The sequence below is a fragment of the Zonotrichia albicollis genome, chromosome 4 (assembly GCF_047830755.1).
Source record: "Zonotrichia albicollis isolate bZonAlb1 chromosome 4, bZonAlb1.hap1, whole genome shotgun sequence".
NCBI lineage: Eukaryota > Metazoa > Chordata > Aves > Passeriformes > Passerellidae > Zonotrichia > Zonotrichia albicollis.
Window position 1 is genome coordinate 14,128,002 of NC_133822.1, and position 23,487 is coordinate 14,151,488.

Here is a 23,487-nt window from a genome sequence, read left to right on the forward strand (position 1 = left end):
GGAATTTGAGGGGATGGGGGAAGGTGGCTGCTCTGTGTAATATGGGGGGAGGAAATGAAATATTTCAGTCTTCTTACAGTAATATTTTTAAGTGTTTCTAGTCCTGAAATCCTTTGTTTGCTTTCATTTCACAATGAAATTCATTCTTTTTCTTTTGTTGTGACAAAAAACATGATTTACCCCTAGTTCTGCATTCCAGCAGTCTCTTGCAGAGGCCCCTGTGTTACGGTACAGGACCTGGGGTTGTGATGGCATTGGCCATCCTCTGCCCCGGGATGTGGCTTTGTAAGGCCCCCTGAGCAGTGACCCTTTCACAGGAGGCAGTGGAGAGACTGCCTGCCCTCATGGTTTGGTCTCAGGGGTCTGAGACAGGCTAGCTAAGGGTGAACTGGCAGAGCTCATTTGGTGCAAGAACCTTCTGCTCTCTGCTGGGGCAGCCAGGTTTCCACCTTTGCCTGTGTGTGGGTATTGCAGACAGATCTGCTCATGGAGCCCCAGCCCCAGGGGTGCCCCTGAAGCACCAGCTCGGGGGCTGCCACCTGCAGCAAGGAGGGAGAGCCTTTGTCACCCTGCTCCCAGCGCCCGTCCCCTCGCCCTGTATGCAACTCCACTGAAGTACATGGAACCTGGGCACTGAGAATTAGATTTTAAGGGAGAGTTTGATTTGAAAACACCCCCACACCTCTGCCCTCACTTGAAATTTAACACAAGGCATTATTTTATCATGTTTGCAAATGTGGGTTGTGTCCTCGAGGGAAAGGAGCTTTTGATACGGAACTGAAATGCCAGGATTTTAACTCAGTTCATGGTATTCATCTAGTAAATGTCATTCTTGCCCCATATGCATTGTATCTTTATTTTCATATTGCTCAAACTTTAGATGAAATAATCTCGTTCTTTTGACTTCCTGTGTCAATTAGCTAATGAAAAATTATTTTTGAAAATTTCAGATTACAAATCCTACCTACAGATTAAATTTTTCACTTTTCCTGACAAATGGAAATACATATAATGAAGTGCATTAGAATATTGGTCAGAGGCTTGCTCTAAGCTAAGCACAGAGTGAACATTTTTGTGTTTTCTGGCAGTAAACCAGCTTCTCTCTTTTCTCTGTTTTGCAGTCCTACTAAGCCAATCCTCACTAGAATGAGCACAAAACAAATGAATAACAGCTTTTGTACATCAACATCAAAATGGGAAGAAGCTTGGGAAAGGGCCTCCAACAGAGAAGAATGCTGACAAGTGCAAAAATGCCTGATGGATAAGCACCACCTTCTAAACATAGATCAGCCAGACATGGAAGTGATTTCAGAAGAGAAATGCAATCATGGATTACACACCAGCTCATTAGAAACTGTTGCTGAATTCAGCATCCAGAAGACATGCATGAAAAGTCACATTTGGGGAATAAATTAAAAGGGGTGTAGTTGTTGCTAGATAAACATATGTAATATATATGCATTGAAGAGGTTTGTAAATGTCATTTTTTTTATTCGGACGGAAAGCAAAAAGCTTTAAAACCTTTCACAGTAGAGAGGCAGTTAACTTCAGACTATTCCTATCCCAGTAGCCAAGAAGCTGTTAGGACATCTCTCTTAAATTAGCATTTATAGACTCTGAATGTTTCCATCACCTAGTGGAAAAAGCATAACTTTTACTGCTACATTGCTGCACTTCATTTACTTCACTGTATAATAAGTTGACTAAAACTGTAAAGCTTCTCAATTTTTACTGCATATGTGTTCCAATTAACATGTCTGTAACAAACTTAAGACTCAAAAATTATTTCTGACCTATATTCTAGTTCTATGAAGCATATATACTATAAGGTATGTCTGACTGAATATCATAATGCTATAACTTCCCAAGATGCATAGAATTGTTTGTATTTGAAGTGACAAAATAAAAGCCCTTGATTTCTTTTTTAATAGAAGGAAGTAATTTACCCCTTAAATGTAACACACTGCTGCTCACTTCAAGGGCATTTCGTTCCCCTGTTCTGCCATACAACTGTGCAGTGACACTCTCTGGCCCATGCTAATGCCAATCAGACAGGGTGATCTAAAGAGACCTTCTGGCCTTAAGTTTAAACTCAACACAACTCAGTGAAGCCCTGAGTTTAAACTCAATACAAAAATTAGCAGACTAGTAAGCAAATACATCTTGCAAATAGCCATGTGAGGAGGGCTGGATGCAAACAGCCCTGGGGCACTGGCAGGGAATCATTCCCTCCCCAGGTCCCACAGGGTGCACTCTGTCCCAGAAGCCAGTGAGAAATAAAACAGGAGAAGGCACAGAAGGAGCTCCTGGAGCAAGGCCTGGATGCAAAGCAGCCAGCACAGAGCAGCAGAGGGAGGCAGGGACTCCCCTCTGCTCCGCTCTACCCTCCCACCAGGGCACACGTCTGTCCTGCCTCGGGACTGGCCATGAGCACGTCGCTCCCCATGTGCCTCTGGGCTCTCCTGTGTATCACGGATTAATCCCGTGCAAAATGAGCACCCCAGTGCTGATTCCTTCAGGGCTATTCAAGCCTGTTCCTTCATTCTTTGGCTTTCAGGGGAAATGCCTAAAATAATAATTAATTGCTAGTGTTGATCCCAAATAATGCAAAATGCTGAAGACATGAGAAAAACATGAGTTAAAACTGCTTTTTAACTACTGACTGCACAACAAAAAATATTCCATAATTTAGTGCATGAATCTCAGAAAAATTATTTTTACTTTTGAAAGAAAAATTATCTTTAAGCAAACTGCCAGTAAACAAATACAGGGAATTAGATAACTTTTCTATCTAACCAGGGTACCAATGTGGCACTGACTTCACCTGGATGTCAGACAAGTAAATTTATGTGTGAATCTGGGAGCATTTAAAACAAATAATTTTTTTTAATCTGAAACTGTGCTTGTAACTGGATGTAGAATATTCTTCTGACTTCTAAAGGACCAGGACTAGCTGGTCAAAAACCCCACCCAAATCAGTCAATCACCATAAACATCTTCCCCGTACCTGCTATTTAACTGAAGGGGATGGAAGGTAAAAACCAAGTAGTTCACACATGAGGCAGCATAAACTCATTTAAGGGCCCACTTCAGACAGGTTTTTTAATCTCTGGTTAGTCCAACCAGTGTCAGCTGGAAAATGCACATCCTCAGGGGCCAGATGCATTCAGGAGTCCCTGTTCAATGGTGTCTCAGTGAAGCCCATCCTCATTCTCTGCTCTTGTTGGCTCACAACCACACCCACACCTCAAAGCCTGTGAAAGGGTTTGTTATCTGGATGTGCTCTCATATCACATCTTCATTTGCTCCTTGAGTTTACCTCTATCCCACATTATAGCAGTCATGGCATTTTTGCTGTGACAGAAATCACCAAAACAGGGTTTCTCTGTATTATATTATTTTGTTTAGCATCATGGTGATGTTGTAATGTAAAAACCCTTTCTAAATACACACAAACATTGCAAAAGAAGTGCCATCACAAGGCATCACAACCCTGCCAGGGCAGCTCAGTGAATATGTACAATTTGTACACAGTCAGAAGGGAGAGACATACCAGGATGTACATCGTTAAATGTTGACTCAGTAAGAATAGTATGTCTTATCTTTTTAAATGTTATCACCTTCCCATCCCACTCCATTGTAACTTGTCAATTGTAATTTCTTTTTAAGTCAAAAAACTGTAAAGAAAACTGTTGAAATACCTGATTTTCTGTAAAAGTAATAATAACAATAATTTTTGTTACTTCAAAGTATGCTTGGTATTAAAGTACCTAATAAAGTTCAACAAAGACTTTTGTAGCATACTAAAATAAAGTGTGATAGTGCTTTTCTCCAGCTTATCTGTGATAAGGGCAGCTGTTGTTGGGATCACTGCTCTCTTAAACACAAGCCTGGACATCTCCTTCACATCTGTGCCTACAGAGGTCCCTCAGGTGTGTCAAGTCCAAGCAGAATCAGATCCCTTAATGAGTGCAGGGATTTGTAATCATGGGACAAATTCCCAGGAGAACCCTGTTGGTAAGTCATCTCCACCCTCTGGATCCTGGCTACATATCCACATATGGGCAACAATATAAAGTTCCTAATTACTTTGTTTGCTATAAAACTTGGCTTATAGTAAGAGAAAGAAAAGTGAAAATTATTTATAAGGTTATTATGGTTAAATAGAGAACTGCCAGGTTTGTAGTATGCTGTTCATTTTTATGGGCACTGCATTTCAGTTACTTATAAATAGATTGGAAATCCCAAACAAGTGATTTGGATGATACAGTAGAGCTCAGAAGTTGATCACCCCCTAATTTCACCACGTGAAGGTACACTGGAGCCATCAGGAGCTGTCACATCATTCCAACAGGGGGTAAGTACTTCTTTGTCAAAGAGATGCTGGATTTACCTCCATGGTGCTGATGCAGCAGTATCTGCATTTGGAGATGATCTAGAAATTATTGTGACTGGGGTCTAATTATGCCCAAACTGCCAGGCTCTGACACGTTTCAATTAGAGTAATGGACCAGCTTCCCTCGCACTATCCATCTTTGCCTGTTCTAGAGAGGAAAACGTAATGCTGGACCCAGCAGCTTTCTGTGTGTTTTCACTGCTAGTCTGATATCCATCAAACATTTTAAAGTTTTAGTTGTTTCACCTGATTCTCTGAGAATTTGAAATGGAAAAAGATCTAGGCAGTTTAAAGTAAATAAAAACCCACCCCAGATTTGTCCTAACTAGTTTACACATTGAAAAGACAGCCATGTGCTGAATGGGTTCTGAGGTAGAGCTAGAAAGTAACACTTTTTTTCCCCATGTGCTGAAGTCAAAAATTTACACATTTCTCCTTCCAAAGGAGCTCTATACAGAATGGAATGGCTTTGTTGGAGTAGCTGGCAGTACATGCACACATTTGGCACGCTTGCAGCCATTCCACCTTGGTCTGTGATCCTCAGCAGCCTACATTAATAATTTGTGTAGAGGCTTTCATAGAAGGCCTGGAATTCTGCAGAAGGTAGAATATGTAGTTTAAAAATCCATTCTCTTCCCTTTAGATCAAATAACATTTGTGTCATGGTGCTGAAAACACAAAGCCAAAGCTTGCAGTGATCTGATACTGATGTGATGTTTTCTATTACCCATCTGTCTCTCTTAAATTTTTGCTTAGAGTTACTTTATGCCTTTGCCTTCTGAAATGTCTTTTGCATTTTAAAAAGTAAAGTGATATATCCTTCCCTTCTTCCAGATAGTCTCATAACCCCATGAGGGGGTGGGGGGAGATGGGGAGGCCAGTTACACAGCTTTTCCACTTCACAAGGTGATGAGAGAAGTATTGCCACTGCAAGAGGAAAATCTCCAGGGAAAAAAGCATAAGCAGACACATTATGGTCATCAAGCCCCAAGAGGAGATGTGGCCCCTAATTGCCTATGAGACACTACACAGCTCTTCTCCTTTTGAAACAGCTCCAAAAGTTGCTGCAAAGCACTTCCTGAGATCACCAGTGTGTGACCAGCCTCCAAGGTTGAGCATCAGCTCAGTCACCTGGGAAAACAGCCTGGAAGTGAAAATGCTTCAAAAAGCTGGGAGCTGGGGCTGAATTAAGCTCCACAAACCAATTTTATATTGGAATAACAAAATCAATTATTATTCCTGATTTTGTCAAGTGCAAGGTAGCTTTATATTAGCCTAGTATAGCTGTTAGGATTATTAATAAGCAAAATTATATATTATTGTTAGCAATTTCTTAGGGGAAAAGTGAAATAAAGAGTGTCAAAATCCTATATGCTAGGATCAAGTCTCTTTGGTATGACTGCACATATTTTCAAAAGTATTCCCACAGTTTAACACCAGAAGGTGCTCTAGATCATCAGCCACATTACCAGTTACACAGACTCAGGATTCCCCTGTCACATCCCAGCACAGGAAGGTAGGAATTTTGCTCTGCCATAGCAAAAACCAGGAACGTCATCACTTTGACAACTCTCAAGCACGGCTTTCACACAAGATATCAGGAAAGACTCTTGGATGTCAGCACAAATGTCAGGCTTACAGGTATGCAATTAGCACTTTGATTCTCCTTTATATAACTTTAAGCCAACACAATACAAAATTAGTAATAAGCTAGATATTCGGTCTGAAAACCAAAATTAAGTCTCCTCTCCATTTGCTTCAATTTCTTTTCCATTAAAGAAATGAAATTAGTTGAAGTGTCACTGGAATATTCTGAGGGCCTACTAAGTGCCTGCTGTATTTGTTGAGTTTCTCAAATGGCAACAGCAAGTAATGTAAAATATTATGCTCCTGAGGCCATGAGCTGAGATGGTTGGTGCCAGAGCTTTATAGAAGAGTTTTTAGGTGATAAGCTACTATACATGTCATCAAGAAAGGAACTGTTTTAGTCAGTGTAGCTGAATTTATGAATGCTTGAGAAGGATAAGGAATAAAATAATTCAGAAATTCTGAACGAAATTCAGGCTTAATACATGCCATCACTGTTTGGGGGGAGGGAGTAATTTTTATTTTATATGCTTTATTATAATATGAAAATCCTCATTTACAGGTTTCAATTTATTTTTCTTTAAGTAATGTGAAAATTCTTCAACCACAAGGTACCTTGGGATGCTGAAAGCAGTGGAGAGGCTTTCCTGGAGCAGCACCGGGCACGATGGATGTTGTCCTTATCTGTGCTGCCATCTAATGGCGCAGCAGCCTCTGGCGCCTCGGCAGTTGGTGACTCAAAGGCAGCTTTGCATTTCCCTCCATAGAGATCAAGGTAACAAAAGCAGCGCACGCCTTACCTCCCGCGGCTCCCAGAAACGGGGCAAAATCCAAGAGATGAAACCATCACCATACTAACTCACACTGCAGAAAATTTGATACGAAGTTTGAGAACTTCTACTTTTTTTTTTAATTTCTCAAGACTGACAAGAATAAGCTTTATCTCTGTAAATGTGGATGAGAACTTTGCTTAACATTTAAGAAGCATTTTCCAGACCTATTGAGCCCAACATTTCCCAGGGGCAGGCTTCTGCATTTCCCAGATATGACAGACACTAATTTCTATTTACCCCCTCAAAGAACCATTTAATCATAGAGTGGTTTGGGTTCAAAGGGACCTTAAAGATCACCCAGTTCCAGCCCTGTGGCATGAGCAGGGACACCATCCATTAGACAAGGCTGCTGAAAGCCCATCCAAGCTGGCCTTGAACACTTCCAGGGATGGAGCACCCACAGCATCTCTGCGCAATCTGAACCAGTTTTAAACCATTATCACTTTTCCTGTCACTAGCACCCTGCACTTGGCCCTGTTGAAATTCATGAGGCTGCCCTGGGCCCAGTTCTGGAGTATTGGAAAAGAATCCCAATATTACCAGATAGATTGTGCCTGGGCTCTGACCCTTGCTGCTGGGCCAAAGGCAGCAACTGTGGTATTTCACCTCAGAGACACTTTTGGCTGGCTGGAGGTTGCAGCTGGGCACTGAAACAAACCCAGGCTTGTAGAAACCCAGTTTACCTCAGGTGGGAAGGCTTCAGGTGATGGTGAAGAGAAAAGGAGATGGATTCTGCCGGAGGGTTAAAATCCAGAGTTTATTCCATGGTCACAGATGTCTGAATCTCAGGTAACAGCTCCAACAGAACACCAAGCACATGGTCCTTGGTCAATTTATGCCCAGGGACAGGGGGAGGGGAAGGGACAGGTGAGCACCAACCAGGTGGGAGGGGCGGGGTCTCAGGGGACAAGGGACACCTGGACAGGCCAATGACCCCCAGGCCTGAAGGTCATCCTTTGAACTTGACCAACCACACGAGGCCTTGCTGGAATGTTAAGCGTGATGGACAGAACTCACTCAGCAAGGGGGAGAGGGGGAAGGGAGAGGGGCAGTGCCACACCTGGGAAGGGACTGGGAAGTAAAACAGGAAGTGGCAACACACTGCAGCACTGGAGCTTGTCCATGTCCCTCCCCATGACATCCCATCCCTCAGACGATCCAAGTGCACCCCTCAGCCTGGGGGTGTCTGCAGATCCACTCTCAGTTCCAGCATAAGCCAGGCAGGCTGCAAGCTATCAAAGCTCTGAGTGGTGTTTGGGAGCATGGAAGGGAGGGATAGAACAGCAGAAGTAGGAGGAATCAGAATGAATGGGAAAGTTAGGTAGTTTAAGTCAAACCCAGGAAACAACCATAAGTGGTTAGCATTCCTCCAAACTGCTCTAGCTGAAAAAGCAGAGGTTAAGGAGGCTTCTGAAATAATGACTCTGAGATGATACTGAATGTGGCATTGATGAGCTATGATCATGCAATAGGAAACCATAAACATCTTCAAAGGTGACAGAACATAGAAAATTGATGGTCTCTAAAGGAACAGAACATCAGATTTAGGTCATCCTGGATCACATTTGCTCTGAGAAATGCTAAAAAAGTGAAATCTGATTATGGATTACCAGGCTGAGGGCCGGGAGAAGCTAAAGCCCCTAATCCCAAAGGAAGACTCTAGAACCCATTAATACATTGATCAGGAGTAAAAGCAGGCTGTGAGGGCGTGGTGAGACCCAGGCTGTGGCAGGAATACCAATAACAACAAACTCTGCCTGCCTGGTAAGGCTGTGCAGCCTCCCAGGGAGATGTCCCCAGGCCATAACCACTCCCAAAGGAGCTGGAGAACAGGAACCAGAGGCAGGAACATCACACACAGGCACAGCCTGAGGAAGGAAATGGCTGGGGATGCAGCAAAGCCCAGAGAAGTAAACTGGAAAAAGTCCAAAGCCAACACTACAGTTGGGACAGGATTTTTGTCAGAAAAGCTCCCAAAGCAATAAGAAAGTATCACCACACACATATTTTTCATTCATTTCATACTGAGGCACCTGGAAGTCTTCTCAGAGGCCTTAGACAATGGGCCTTCAACATGAATTTGTTAAATAACATGGCATTGCATGTATGTGAGCACACTTACTAATAACTCTGCCTGATCTTAAATAATAACTCTGCCTGGTGCTTTTGCTCAGCAGGAGTCACTGCTTGGTGTTGAGCTCTGAGAAACTACAACAGCAGCTGATACTCAGATTTCCCAGTCATTTCTAGACTGTGCTTCTGTACTCACAGGGAGAGCTGACACCAAATTAAAGATATATTGCATATTTGCTATATATAATTATATATTCTTTATATATTCCTTCCCTTTTTTGCTGCTTCTCTACCCTTATAGGCTCCTTTAAAGTAGAAAAGCAAAATACATACATATCTGTATTCAGAACTCTTAAAAAACTCACAATCACATCACATTTTACTCTTTTTCAGTAGTGTGCATTTTTTTTTTTTTCCCCTTTTTACAAGAATTACAGAGTATGAAGAACCTCAGCTGAACTTTTACAGACTGGAAAGGGCAGGGAAGAATCTCAGAACCTGAGATCCATGCCTGGGAAGCATGGAGTCACAGTACTGCAGGAATATTCATGTTTGAGGGGCTTTGGGTGGCCTCTAGTGCAACTTCCAGCTCCATGGGGTCAGGGCACTGACCTCCATTCAGGTCCCATAAATGTCAGAAGTGAAAAACAAATGGTGTTTCTGGGCAGGTTGCTCCAATGCTTAATTAATCTCACAAATGCATCAATAATTAAGTAAATATCAACGGGGAGATGCTGACACATGATATCAGAGCATCTGCTATGCGTGGGGATGCACTCTTAAAGCGTACCATCCCCATCCTCTTGCAGTATGTTTTTAACTCATAGGCATGTGCACTGAGGCCAGATTTTAATGTACTAATAGTGCTAACTTGTCATTGGTACTGAATTATATTCTTGCTGTAGTTGGATGTATTTCACCTAAGCTTATCCATTCTACCTCTCAAGAGGTAAAGCCAGAAAGCTTTATTACTGTGTTGAGAAGTAATAAAGGTATACAGACCAACACAGATACTATTGGTGTGTAACCCTCACATTTGTAGCTGTGTTTCCTCCAGAATTCCCCAGCTAGAAAAAATCAGGTTGAGCTAACGTGGCACCTAGACCTGTGCCTGCAACCTGGACAGAACCTTAAACAACTCTGCCAGCACACAGTACCTCTGCTCCATGTTGTACAAAACCATCAGGTTTTGTGAAAATAGTTTGCACTGCTGGGGTAGATTGGAAGATTTGCAACAGGTTGTCAGTGGAAACTGGAACACATTGTTATGCAAAGGTGCTGCTGACACCCAGAAGGAAGTGAAAGAAGTTAAGCCAAGTTCCTTGTGCTGGTACCACTTGGGGGATGCAGGAGCACACAGGCTGGCTTGGTGGTGTAGGAGACCAGTGTTACAGTCAGTGGTGTCTGATTCCAGACTGTGAATTCTGTTCGTCCAGGACACCTGTCTGCTAGTGGGAGAAGTCTTTTCAGACACTGGGAAAGTACTCAAAATCTGGAGACAACTGTGTGGTGTTACGCCATCACAGCCCCCTTACTGGACTTGAACAATCTCTTGAAGGTAATGAGTCTTCTTCCCCATTTCTGTGAATTTTCTCTTCCCACCATCTCCCTTCTACTTTCTATTGCTAATTACCCTGTTTTTTTAATTGAGAGTTTGTAATAACTAGTAATCTGAAAACCCAAATAATTTCTCCTGGACTTCTCAATAAAGAGATATGGATGCATTATGTTTGTTTTATTTTGTTGTTTTTTTGTGGTTTTGGTTTGTTTGGTGGTTTTTTCCCTATTCTTAAGGTAACTTCTGAGCACTCACAGTCATGGTGAAATGCAAGAATTCATGGACATGACATATTGGAAAGTTTTTTAACCCAGAAGGCAAACAAAAAGTACTCAAAGTTCAACTCCACTTAAGCCTCATTATTTTTAAGCCAATCTTATGCTACTTTGTAGTGTAATTCACTGTATTTTAATGCCAAGCACTGCAGTAACTAGCTAGAAAGAGCACTCCTCCAGGGGTGTGGAAAAGAATATGCCAGCCAGATGTCGTCCCAGGCCAGAAAATGACGCAGGCAGCACACAGCAGGGAAAACAGGCTCCAGGTCTGAGCTGCCCGGTGCAGTGCCTGCTGGGCATTGTGCCAGGAAACAACAGCCTGAAGCAGTTTTCCCAGTTCTCACTCCTGTTCCCTCCTTTTTTCAGCGTGTTTCCATGTTAGGATTTTATAGATGAAGCTTTTGACTCACAGTCCAGCACTCAACTTGTTGTCTTTCCTTTGTCTTCTCTCTCCCAGATGCCAGATTGTTAGTCCCTTTTGAAGCAAAGGGATTTATTTAATACAACAGGAACTAAAGGGAAATTACTTTCCAGAAGGACAAGGGAGGAAAAATATTTATGAAGACAGAGTATTTCACAGCCCTAACACAGCCCAGACCAAGATGAATATTTTGCACACTATGTTGTTAGGAGAGAAGCTCAGTGATACCTCCAAGCCCCCAAAGTCAAGGGAAGATCCAGTCAAAGATACTGGTATGCTGCAGTTTTGTAAAGGTTTTGGGGTCATCACAAAAGGAAGAGACAGGGAATCAGCAGGGTTTGAGCACCCAGGACTTCATTGCCTCAGTTAAGGACCAAATGTGCTACTAGGAAAATCTATGTACTTGGTATGCTACAGCTGTGAGAGATCAGTAGGATCCTTTTCTTGGGTCTGGTCAGAAAGTTTAACAAGGAGAAGATCAGCAGACACATTACTCAAACCAGGTGCAATTTCTGTCTCCACATGTGTCCAGCCCCACAGTGTGGTGATCCTGGTTCTTTCTTGTGGCACAGATTAGTCTACCCTGTGTCCAGGCCAGCTCCACCAGAACTACCAATTGTCCCAGTATCCCAGTTATGCCCTCTTTACCAGACAGAAGCAGAAATTTGTCTGCTGGTCTCAAGTCTTCATCAGCTTCACCAAAGCATAAGCCTCAGCCACATTTTTACCTTGTCTATCCAAGATGCTAAAATCCCAGATGAATCACTGAGGATCTGGTGCCATGGCTGGTTTATGTCAATCCAAGCATGAGCTGCTGTCAAGAGGAGCAGCCCTGCCTGCCCCTGCCTGCTCCCATCACCTCTCCAGTACTGGTACTGGTGCCTGTCTATGTGCACAGTCAGCTTCACACTGAGCTGCTTCAACCCACTCTATGATGCCTAAATGCATGGAGGAGCACCAGCGTGGGGCCTGAAAGGGAAGCCTGTAGTGGATTGACATATTTTGTTCAAGCACCCCACACCATAACTGTGTGTGCAGAGTTAAGTCTGGTACATCCTGATCCCATTGGTGACACTGTGCATAGCCTGGACACCCCACTCAGCACTTGCACAGGTGGTCCAAAACCTCTCATGTGTCAGACATGAAGGACACTTGCTGTGAAGTCCATCTCTATGTGACCACTAAGACCACTGAATGTGCACAGACCATACTGGACAAGTCTGACCACTCAGCAGGATGCACTGGATGTGCCCATGGCTCCCAAGACACAGCAGGATCTCTTATCTAGCTATGGGAATGGCAGCTCCTCCTAGAACAACACCGCCTCCACTCATGATTCTGCCTGCAGCATCCCAAATTTCCTACCTGTAGCTGACTGTCCATTCTCAGAACTGTCCTGAAAGCAACTGCTGTGCCATCAGGTGAGTCAGACACAGATGAGTCAGCTGTAAATGCTACCTGAGACAGGGAAGAGAGATGACTTTGACTGCAGAGGTTTTTAATCTGACAACAAAGCCTTCCATACATCTAGAAGTTGAAGCTGCTCAAATAAATATGACAAAAATGTGTAAGTAGGAGGGTCATTCATTGTTAGCACATAGCGAGCTGCCTCCATTTCAAGTTTTGAATCAAGATTTTCAGCAAAGCAATATTTGGCCTTGATGGAGGCATTTCTGAGTGCAGTGGTATGTGTACAGAGACTGTGTATTACAGCATGTAAAACCCAGACAGCCCTGAAAGACAGGCTTGAGCAAATCTTCCTGCTGTTATTCACAGAGGAATTGCCTCTAATTCTTTCCTGCACCTCCCTACCAGGACTTGGAGAGACTATCATGGGGCTCACAGAAGGGAGTTTGCCACTTACATTTAAACAGTCATGATTGTTAGAAACTGGCAATTAGGAAGAGTATACAGGGTCATCTAGTGCCTCCTCAGAGAGCATTAACATCCACAGAGAAGCTGGGAAGGAGGGGAAGAGTCACAAAAGATTTAGGAGGGAGAGGAGGAGTCATGACTTGGGAAAAGCAACTTAAACTGAAGGAAGGGGACTTACTTGATTTAATTTACCAGAGCTCTCCAGACAGCTCACAAAGCAGCCTGGCTTCCAGCTGATGCAATATATGTTATGCAAATGCAATATAATTAACATTATTTGACTGGAAAGGAAGTATTTCCAAAATTCATTAGACTTATAAGGAAAAAAAAAAAACAATTTTAGATTAATATTCCTGAGCAAAGATAGAATTGTGGATTCAGAGCTGATTTTTGCCATGGCAAATTATTTATGTATAGATGCCAGATACTAGTGGAATTACTTGAAGGAGGCAGGAGAAGCAAACAACCTTTGGCCAAATGTAAAGCATGTGCACAGCACTGAGCACCATGCTTCCCTCAATGTGTTCTGCATTCCCTCAGTTTCCATTTTATCAAAGCTTGATTGAACTCAAGGCTCACAAGAAACATGGGATTGAGTCCCAGCAAAAGGATATTTTCCCCTTGTTTTCCTGTGCCGTATACAAGCAGGAGCAGTGAAAACAATGAAAACCAAGCTGCACTCTCTTGCTCTGCACAACTTCCTGAAATTTCTCTTGAGCCAGATAAACCAGGCTATAGAAAAACACAGGTCAAGGTTAAAATGGCATCTGCTAGGATGCTGTGGAATTTGGGAACAGTCATATTTTCACACCATCTGCTTCTTTATGATAAATGACTTTGTGACCCGGGTGTATAATAAGACGTAATGGGAAAATTTAAGATGAATATCCTTCTAGCCTTTACTAATCTCACCAGAGAAGGAACAGAAGTCTTGTTTTAAACTAAGGAAGGACAAAGAGCACAAAAAGCTGCACGGGAAATGGCGCAGAACTGCAGAGGATTTGGAGGAGAAGCTTTCGGGGCTGCAGGCGGAGGAGGCCCGGCTGGGGACGGCAGGAGCCGCCGCTCTGTCACTGCCCCGGGCGGCAGCCGACCTTCACCCAGAGCACACATGTGGCAGCGCCGCCAGACCGGCCCACCCGCTCGGATTAACCAGCTCCAACTGCGCCTTCGGAACAAACCGCAGCAACTTTCCTGGAGGGGATTAGCGAGCCTGCAGTGCCTGTCCTGACCTGAACGCAGATCTGAGGGCATCGCTGGCATCGCAGCTGCAGAGAACAGCTGAGGAGGGCTCGCGTCCTCGTCAGGCACCAAGCAAAACCTGGCAGACAGGACGGCACTCTGCGGAGAGCCGTGCCAGCTGGAGGCTGTCATTCCCACCACAGTTGTCACAGCCTGAGGTCACCACGCTGCTGCCACTCGCTTCTCCGGCTGCCCACTGAAGGAACAAAACCAGGGAGCTGTGTCATGGGATGGGAGGAAGGCCAGCGCTCTGTCAAGGCAGCAAAAGGACAATGCACTGACAGAGACCCAGAGGGAGCTGCGACATCCCAGAGATGATGTCTGCCCACAGTCCAAGAAGAGCCCAAATCTGTTTTCATTTAAACCAGTTTTACAGTCTGGACTGGACTGGGACTCAAACGCATTTTATGTGGCCTACACAACCCGCTCTGCCCCGCAGGAGATGAGAGACAAGCCAGGAGTGGTTTGCAGCCTCAGAGCGACTGCAGATGCCCAAAGACCAGGGCGAAGCCTGCTGGCTTCTTGCTTTCTGTGACTCTTCCCATGGCTGGCTGGATCACTTGGTGGTTTCTATGTTCCTTCCCTGCCTTGAGGCAACGTCAGCTTCTCCATACAGGCTGAACAGGCTTCACACACTTTCTCTGGAGTCTGGAGCAGCTTTAGGAACCTTGGAGCTGTGCAAAGGTACAGGAACTGTCCTGCTGGCCGCTGCCACCACCCAGGATGCAGGGTGATGGTCTGTGACGCCAACCAAGTGGAAGGTGGTGGTGACAGCCTTCAGAAGGAACCCTGGGAAGGGGGGGAACCTACTTGCTACCAAACATTGCGGCATCTCTGTGGGTTTTTTTCATTGTTTTCTCACGTTTCCTGCTTGTGTCCTGCTGCCACCAGTCTGTGCAATTCCACAAATTAAAAGCTGGATGTTTTTTTCAGGTGAATCTTGGGGAGTTAGGATCAGAGCTCCCAAGTGCATCATTTGCTCAGCCCAGAACTGTACCTGCAGACTGATGGCCACTGTGCATGCGCACTCATGAACACTGCAGCCTGCTGACACATTGCTCCTCTGTAGCTTTGGGACAGGAATACACTAGTGCACACCAGAAAACAACCCCAGCATTAAAGGAAAGCTCTGCAACAGAGGGATGTTGCACTTAAAATAATGTTTGGGGTCATCCAAGGAAGACAGACAGGATGGAGGGCAGGTAAAGCATGTACAGCATATTCCTTATTATCCTCTTGTGATGTTCAGCAATTTACAAAGGTACCAAACCAATGCCAGATACAGACTGTCTCACCAGGATCTAACACGTTACAAACCACAAGGTAAAAAAATCAAACACAATGGCCTCACCTTCTTGATAAAAATATGGGAGTGGTTTCTTTACATCTCATCCATCCTTAAAAGATACATGGTCTGGGCCAGCAGAACTGGAAACTCTTCCGTAGGAAGTAATATAATCCAAAGTCCTATGCATTTTTAAGCTGCTCAGCCCTGCCCCTCATAAAGCAGGTATTTCAGTATGTGGCACTCGTGTTAATTGAATGCTCTCTTAAACGCAAATGAGGAAAGCCACACTAAAGTCTCTCAAGGTTCTAGATAAGATCTGCAGCTAGTATAAATAAGCAAAATGTCACTAAGGCCAGAGGAATCTCTCCGTTCCTCCCTCTGCAATCCGTGAACTTGACCCTACATTTCCATGTCCCTGCAAGGAGCGGAGCTCGGAGCACGCTCGCTGCAATGGCCGCTCCCGGCCCCTCACGCAGCTGCGGCCCTGGCGCGTCCCCAGGGACACGGCGTGTCAGGGAGGGGAAAAGCCAGGGAGTGTCTGGCCAGGCCGGGAAGGGAGGCCGGAGTTCCTGTGATTTCCTCTGTGATTATTTCAAGATTTTTCAGTAGAAGTCTGTACAGGATGGGTTGGGCTGTTTTATCAGAGCCAGATTTTGGCAGGCTAGTTCCCAGGGAGGTCCTTTTGGCCGCGCAGCCCTCGGGCCGAGCCTAAAGACCGAACTTACCTCACCGAACCCAGCACAGCCCGGCCCGACCAATAACGGGGATTCAGGCTCGCTGAGGGAGACAGCAGGACTGCCAACCCTCCTGCAGGAGGACAGCCTTTAGATTTCATTTAAGAAATAACACTTAGACCTTGGCTAGTGACAGGCAGTCCCGATGGTGCTAATATAAATCTCTAAGTCACTTGCTCGACAAGGGCAAGGTTAATCCTTCATAAGCAAGAACACTAGAAACTTTCCAACCAGACTTTGCTTTGCCAATCTGTCTCTTTTTGTCCTCCCATTTTAAGCAGAACAAGAGGCAGCACAGCGAGCAGGAAACAACAGCTCCTTCCTGCCACACAGCCCCGGCCATGCCGCAGGGAGCCTGGGGCCGGGCTTGGGTGTGCGCCAGCGCTGACAGCATCCCCTCTGGATTGGAAACTACAATGGTTTGGGTTGGAAGGGACTGCTAAAGGTCATCTAGTCCCACCTACTGTCACTGTCCTGTTGCCATTAAAGCTAAGTAAAAGACTGACAGATTATCCCAGCTGAATGCCAGTAAACAGCAGCAGAGCAGTAGTTCTGTGGTAAATGTGATAAGGATTTTTTGTTTAATCATTTCTAAATTCTCTGCATTTCACGTATGTGTTCCTATTGCCTTCACTGATAGGAGAAGGGATGATGTTTTAAACTAAAAGAGGGTAGATTTAAACTAGATATAAGGAAGGAATTTTTCACAATCAGGGTGGTGAAACACTGGCACAGGTTGCCCTGAGAAGTTGTGGATGCTCCATCCCTGGAAGTGTTCAAGGCCAGGTTGGATGGGTCTCTAAGCAACCTGGTCTAGTGGAAGGTGTCCCTATCCACAGCAGGGGGGTTGGAAATAGATGCCTTTTAAGATCCCTTCCAACCCAAACCATTCTTTGATTCTATGAGGCAGCTTCTGTTAGAGGAAGGGAAGGTGCTGTGCCAAAGATGGACTACAACAGAGAGCATTTATTAAAAGAGAAATAAAATAGTAAAGCAATTAAATCAGGAAGGCACCAACTATTTTCAAACAGAAAAATAAACTACTGAGAGAACTCAAAACACAGTGGATTAGAGGTTTAGTCAGCATGAGGGAGGGAGGGAGGGAGGGAGGGATGACAGAATTACAGGCCTATAGTGCAGAAGAGGTTTTTAACTTCCACATTAATTTTATTGTGCACATGCATCAAAGGTCCCTATGAAGATATGTAAAACCATGTGTCCTGATTGAAGAGAGCAGAGTTGACCTACATCCCTTCCCCTTCTCCATGGGCTAGCCTTTGGAGTCCCACTGCTACATTATACTGCTTTGCTGGATGCTTTTTATCTTGGCTCTTACAAAGCCCATGTGGGAGAGAAATACCAGGCCCTTTGGTATTTTCTGGGCTTTCCCCTGCCCAAGGGTGCACTGTTTGTGAGGATGCCAGAACTCCTTCTCTTGTTCTGTCCATAATACACTACCTGAAGGGTCTGGCTCTCTGCCTGGGCAGCTGCAAAGAATTAGCCCAGCAGAGGTTCAGGACAAAGGGAGGGAGTGCAGAAAAGGCTTCTTTTTTGCCATTCAGTCCACTCAACCTTCAAGAAACCTTGGAATTAAAAGGCCTAAGTACAAGTGTTGAAATTAACTGTAAGGTCAGTGTTGCTTGTAGCAATCTTGGTTTCACTGATGCAGATTAGCATCACTTCAGAAGTGCCTTGAGAGGCCCTATTTTTTATTTTTGCCTTGCATCCCATCCTTGGGATGTCTTTGGTGGTTCATATCAGCTCCCTTGATTTCCTAAGAGTTATTGTGTCTTCTTTCATTACAAAGAACTTTAGGTACTCTTGCCAAGGGATAACCTGTTTGTTTCAGATGGCTTCGCTGATTCCCAACATCAGTTTTTCCTAACATGAAGCTGAACAGCACTTTATGTGCAAAATTTTCCTTTCTGCTTCCTTTTCTGGCTGTACTGGTACTCACAGATTTTAAGTATTTGTTTGGATGAAAGCATTTTAGAAAGTACATTTCCCATTTGTCCTCAGTTCATTGGTCTTAATCTTTTACAGTGCTTCCAAAAGTTGTAAGAGTTTAATATTGGCCTTGAGAACTTCTGAAGTGCCCAAATGCTCAGTAGCTGCAGAAAAAAAAAAATAAAGGCAAATTATAAATCACTCCCTGCTGCAAAGAGAGGCTTTCTAAATGAGTTATATAGCATTATTCTTAAAATCATACCTTTAAAGGGCCTCAAAAGTATCCCAGGCCACTATCTTCCCCAAAACAAGGTCAGCTATGCACTTTAGATATGTTACCTCTTAGCCAGTTCCTGCAAGGATAATTACTTGCTGATGACCAAGTCAGAAAGTATTTCTCCCTGGACAAAGCAGTAGATTATTTATTTCATGCCCTGTTGTTGCTTATTTTTAGTAGTTCTCATGTTTCATTTTCAGAGCTGACAGGAATTGATTTGAGGTGAACTGGAATATTCCTGCATACAAAGGGGTTCAGTTTCATGTCTGGCAGGATGCGATATAAACTGGAAAAGGAAACCTACTTGCAAATGGAGGGAAATACAACCTTTGCTACTTCTTCCACTGTTTTCTTCAATATTGATTATCAAGGACACCTCCATCTTCTTGCTAGTCTTCTAGGACTGATACACAAATCTGGCCTGTGATTTGTCCCTTTGCCAGCATCCCAGGGCACACAGGGCACTCTTGTTCCCCTCATGGGGCCTCCTCAGGGCTAATACCAATACCAACCTGGCTCTGAGGATCATCACCATTATTAACACCAAAGAAAAAAAGCAGGAGAAGATGTATTAGTGAACAAGATGAGGAGAAGTGCATGTCCTTGTACTGTCATGGAGAAAGTCTCTGTAATGTTCTTGCTCCTACTTGCCATTCTCCTGGTGAGTTCATCCACCCTGACACAAATAATCTACAAGCAGCAAACAAACCCTTTCTAGTTGTCTGTCACTTTACAGGGAATAAACAATGGCACAATTACTCACTAATATCTCATAGAAGTCACACTAATTGCTTCTGCTGAAGCTCCAGGCTTCCTTATCAAACCTGCCAGGCTGAAGTAGCTGAAAGTCTATAAACCAATAAATAATTAACTTTGAAGACTTCCTTCTTGCATCTCCTGGTGCCTCTTTTGCCTGCAACAGTGAATGGCAGAGCAACAATTCACAGGATTTCTGTGGAGAACTTGTTTGTTCTTTGTGCCACCTTGATGTGTGTTTAAATCAGGTGAACACTTCCAAAGAATTTAAGCATGTAAAAAATAATCAAGAGAGCAGGGTCTGGACATGCTGGGGACATTGCTCCACCCAGCTCCTGCTGGGGCAGGAGTGAGGGCTGCCAGGGCAAGGGGGCAGTACCAGCCCCCCAACCCCATTTCTCTGGGTGGGTTTGTTTGGAACACATCTGCATCCTTATTCTTCTTGGCAGGAAGATGCCAAGGGCTGACATTTGGGCCAGAGCTCCTGTCTGAAGCAATGACTTCTCTCTGATCCATTGCAGTTGAGTCCCATGAGGAAACACAAGATGCTCTCCTTCCTGAGAAATATCTGCCTTCTCCTTCTCTCTGTGGTTTAATTAAAGCACTTTAGCAATTTCTGCTCAGCAGTTTCACCCTGCAGGAGCTCTGTCAGCTCCAAGATTTTGCCTTGGGAGTGCAGCCATTTTGGGTGTTTGCATGGGCATCAGGGCCTACCCCTCATTTACTTTTACCAGCTCAAACATGCTTTAAGCCACAAAAACTCCTTAATGAAGCTGCACATTCTTAGCAAACCCAGCTCCTTCAAGACTATACTGGTACTTTATCATTCCAACCATCTTGTTTTCTGATAGGGCCCCAGTGCCTGCCTGCAAGCCTGTTTGTTTACACAAGGGATGATGGTGCTCTGCAAATTTCTTTGTCCTGACTCGAAGGAGCCACTGCAGTGAGAGGTAGATGGGGTTTGTACCTGACAAACAGTTCATGTGCTTATGTGCACATATGCAGCCATAGGCACGCAGCCTTTCCCACCCTGCCAACATGTGTGGCGCAGTAGTGATGGGATCATCAGAGAGAATAATGCTAAAATATGCCTCATGAGTGACCTGCATCAGTGACTGACAACATGGTCCACAGCTGGTCCCCAGCAGCACAGACACAGGACAGCAAGTCTCCACATAAGGTCCTACTCCTTTTGGAAAGGTCTCCCTTCCCTCCCAGAAGCTGATCTGTAGCTGGGGCCTCTGGCAGGAAACCAACAGCACAGGGTAACATTAATGTATTTGGGTATTGATACCACTCCTGCAATGGCCACCCTGCTTCCTCACACCTCTGTTTGCTAGCAAACTACTCACAATTTGGAGCAGGAGACACTCTCCTGCTGTGCAACACAGAGAATCCATGAACACCAAGGAGATCTGAATCCCCTGGGGCAGGAGAAAAGCCAGAGCAGCTGCAATGCCTGTCCCTCTAAGGTTTCACCCACACTCCACAGTTCCGATGTATATAAATTAAAATTAACTTATTAAAGTGAATTAAACTTGTCTGAAACCATTCTCTGGCAGAGAATGGCCCACACCCTTATTATTGAAGTCTCAGCCTCTAAAGCAGCATGGCTTCACCCAGGCTACCCACTGGAAAGGACACCTGGCATATGCTAATTCCCAAATTTTGGCTCAGCCTCATCTGGGTAACCATCTTTGCCTCAGGCCAAAAGCAGGCTAGGAACCACTGTACTGGTATAGATGGTTTAGCTCCATGCCACACAAAAAGCTCCCTGATGGTACTTAGTTTGACATAAGACATTTTTCTCAAATTTGCCTCCCTACTGGACTGTGACACCTTACAGAGATGACGTTTGATCCTGAATTCAGTGACACTCTTAACTGTTCTTAATGAAGAGAAAGCATTTCTATGGATGTATGTTCTTTGTGGATTTCTCAGGCCAACCTTGATCTTAAAAAATCCAGTTTAATCACTCAGTATGACCAAACTTTCCTTCCCCTAAGATACTGCTTTACATATAAAACAGCCCACCAGGTGCTCTCCACATTTGGGACAGAAAAAGCTTGTAAGTGACCTATAAAGCACGTTATAAACTTACACCTTTTTGGGTTCTCCAGAAACCAGTCCCTTGGAATGCAGAGCTGCCACAATTGATGTCAGCATAGCCTGTGGTGCCCTGTGTTCCCCTGGGCTCTGCTCCATCCCGTAGGCAGCTCCCTGCACATGTGACTTTGCTTGCAGAAGAGGGAGTTTCAATGCCACAGAAAGCTGTTACCCATTAGTAAAGGCTGCTTTTAACTGAGGCCTGAGAAATCATTTCAAGTAAGTTACAAGTGCTGATCAGTGGATCTTCTAGCAAAATCCTCTAAATGAGCTATTTCTAGTTTGTTTCAAATGGTAGTACAGACTTCCAAAGCACTGAATGCTGAGAAACTAAAATATTTAAGTGTAACTATTGGTTGCATTATTAAATAGATTGATATTTAATCAGTTATTATAAATCTCAGAGGAAGTGCTTTAAAAACCTAAAAATAAAAAAATAGTCAATGTAAGAAGGGCTGTCTTCCTGTTTTGTGTACAGCACACTTTAATACTAAGAAGATGCTGCTAGATCAGTATTAAGCATGTTTTCTGTATACTAGTGATTACACAGGTATAAAGATGAAGGGAATTAATGCCACCAAAAACAGCCTAAGTTCTGCCTTTTCTCCACAGAGCTTTCTGTCCCCTGTGCTAATTGTGCTTTGCAAAGGGCTGAGACACTTTGCTGGAAAGCTTCTGAGGGTATTTATTTTAATAAACAAGTTTAATTTTTAATAAGGATGGTAAGAAGTTTGGTAAATGTTGTGGGCAGGCAAAGTGATAGCATGAAATCTGAGAAAAAAATATACACATATATATGCATCAAATACCCTCTGGTAATACAGAGGGAGGAGAGGAATGATTTTCAGTACTATTTGGGTAAAACCCCCAATTATTAAGAAAACCACCAAATGACTAACACTGACTCACTTTCTTGGCATGGTGTTGGTAGATTTCCTACTGTTATTTGTAGTCGAGTTCTGGTCTGGTTATGACATGTTGTCAGTAGAGTGGCTTGAAAAGTGTTAGCCTGGGGTCCAATAGTTCTTTTGTGCCATTCAATATCCAAAAAAAATACACATTATTTTTCTAATTTCTTCACATACCTCAAAATTCAGCCACCTGTTTTCTTCCTGCAGTCCCCCATCATCACCACAGTCTCTACAATGTGGCTTACTGGCACTAGTGGAGTTCAGTTCATGGGTTTCTTTCCCTGTAAGCTGCTAGGTCCTGTCTCTTCCTGGCTGCTTGCTCCAGGAAGGGCCTTTTCCTTCTCCTGGCTGGTAACAGGAACCCTTGTGAAACACAGAGTTTATTTTGTTTCGTCTTGCAAATTCACAACCAAAGAAGCAAGTTTCAGCACACTTTGTTTGGCTTGCATTTCTAAAAGTAGTCAAGTACTTTAGAATCTATTTTTCTGACTAATTTTTTAAAGGAATTAGGTGCTCACAGAATTTTTAGGATCTATTTTTGTGACTAAATTTTTTTAAAGAATTGGGTGCTTACACAGTTTTTAGGATCTGTGGCCCTCATCCAAAATAAAAGAGCAGCTGTTTTGGCATTGGGACACCCAGTGTGGTTAGGAAGACTTATTAAAGAGCAATGGTATGTTTTGCTTCATCTTAAAAGCATAGTAAGAAATTTATATGAGAATTAATTATTGATTAAAACAGAGATAAATATAGGAAATTTTATGTTAAAGTAAAATATTATACAGAGAACTTTACCCAAACAGAATATAGAGAAAGAGCACCAGAGCTCTAGATTAGACTGAGAGGAACTGGATGCTCAGACCTGCATGGTACCTGGCCAAAGCATCCCTTGGTGGCCAATATGCCTGGGCTTCCTTCCCTGGGGAGTCAGGAGAGATGAAGGGGAATATTTAGAGTTTACTGAGGGAAATACTTGAACCAGAAGATGAAAAGTGCTTAGGAGCTCCAGTATGTATCTTGGTATGACAGGTGAATAAAAGAAACACAGTGAAATTGAAAGCAAGCAAAGTACAAATGGCTGATTTGTAAGAGCAGAGGGAGGTGACACCTTAAGCCAAGCTACAAAATCCCTGTCAATAGGTATTGTGAAGAGTTAGGTTCCAAAGTATCACTGGATAGTTAAGAGGGTGATAAGGATGTTTGACATT

The 23,487-nt window shown here is 43.8% G+C and overlaps 1 protein-coding gene and 1 long non-coding RNA gene across 4 annotated transcripts in view; one reads left to right on the top strand and one right to left on the bottom strand.

Annotated features, from left to right (window-relative positions):
* Nucleotides 1-5,337, top strand: part of LOC102066709 (LHFPL tetraspan subfamily member 3 protein) — a 236,427-nt gene extending 231,090 nt beyond the window's left edge. For all 3 annotated transcript variants that reach the window (XM_074538861.1, XM_074538859.1, XM_074538860.1), the window contains one exon: nucleotides 1,122-5,337. Coding sequence is in view for 1 of the 3 variants with exons in the window: in XM_074538859.1 (XP_074394960.1) it covers nucleotides 1,122-1,150 (29 nt within the window). In the remaining 2 variants the exon portion in view is untranslated. The remainder of the gene's footprint in view (nucleotides 1-1,121) is intronic.
* LOC141728752 (uncharacterized) lies at nucleotides 1,937-22,445 on the bottom strand. The gene is made up of 2 exons (XR_012579909.1): nucleotides 18,492-22,445; nucleotides 1,937-18,393 (listed from the first exon to the last, which is right to left on the bottom strand). It is a non-coding gene; the product is annotated as an uncharacterized LOC141728752 (long non-coding RNA).
* Nucleotides 22,446-23,487: the final 1,042 nt, after the last annotated feature.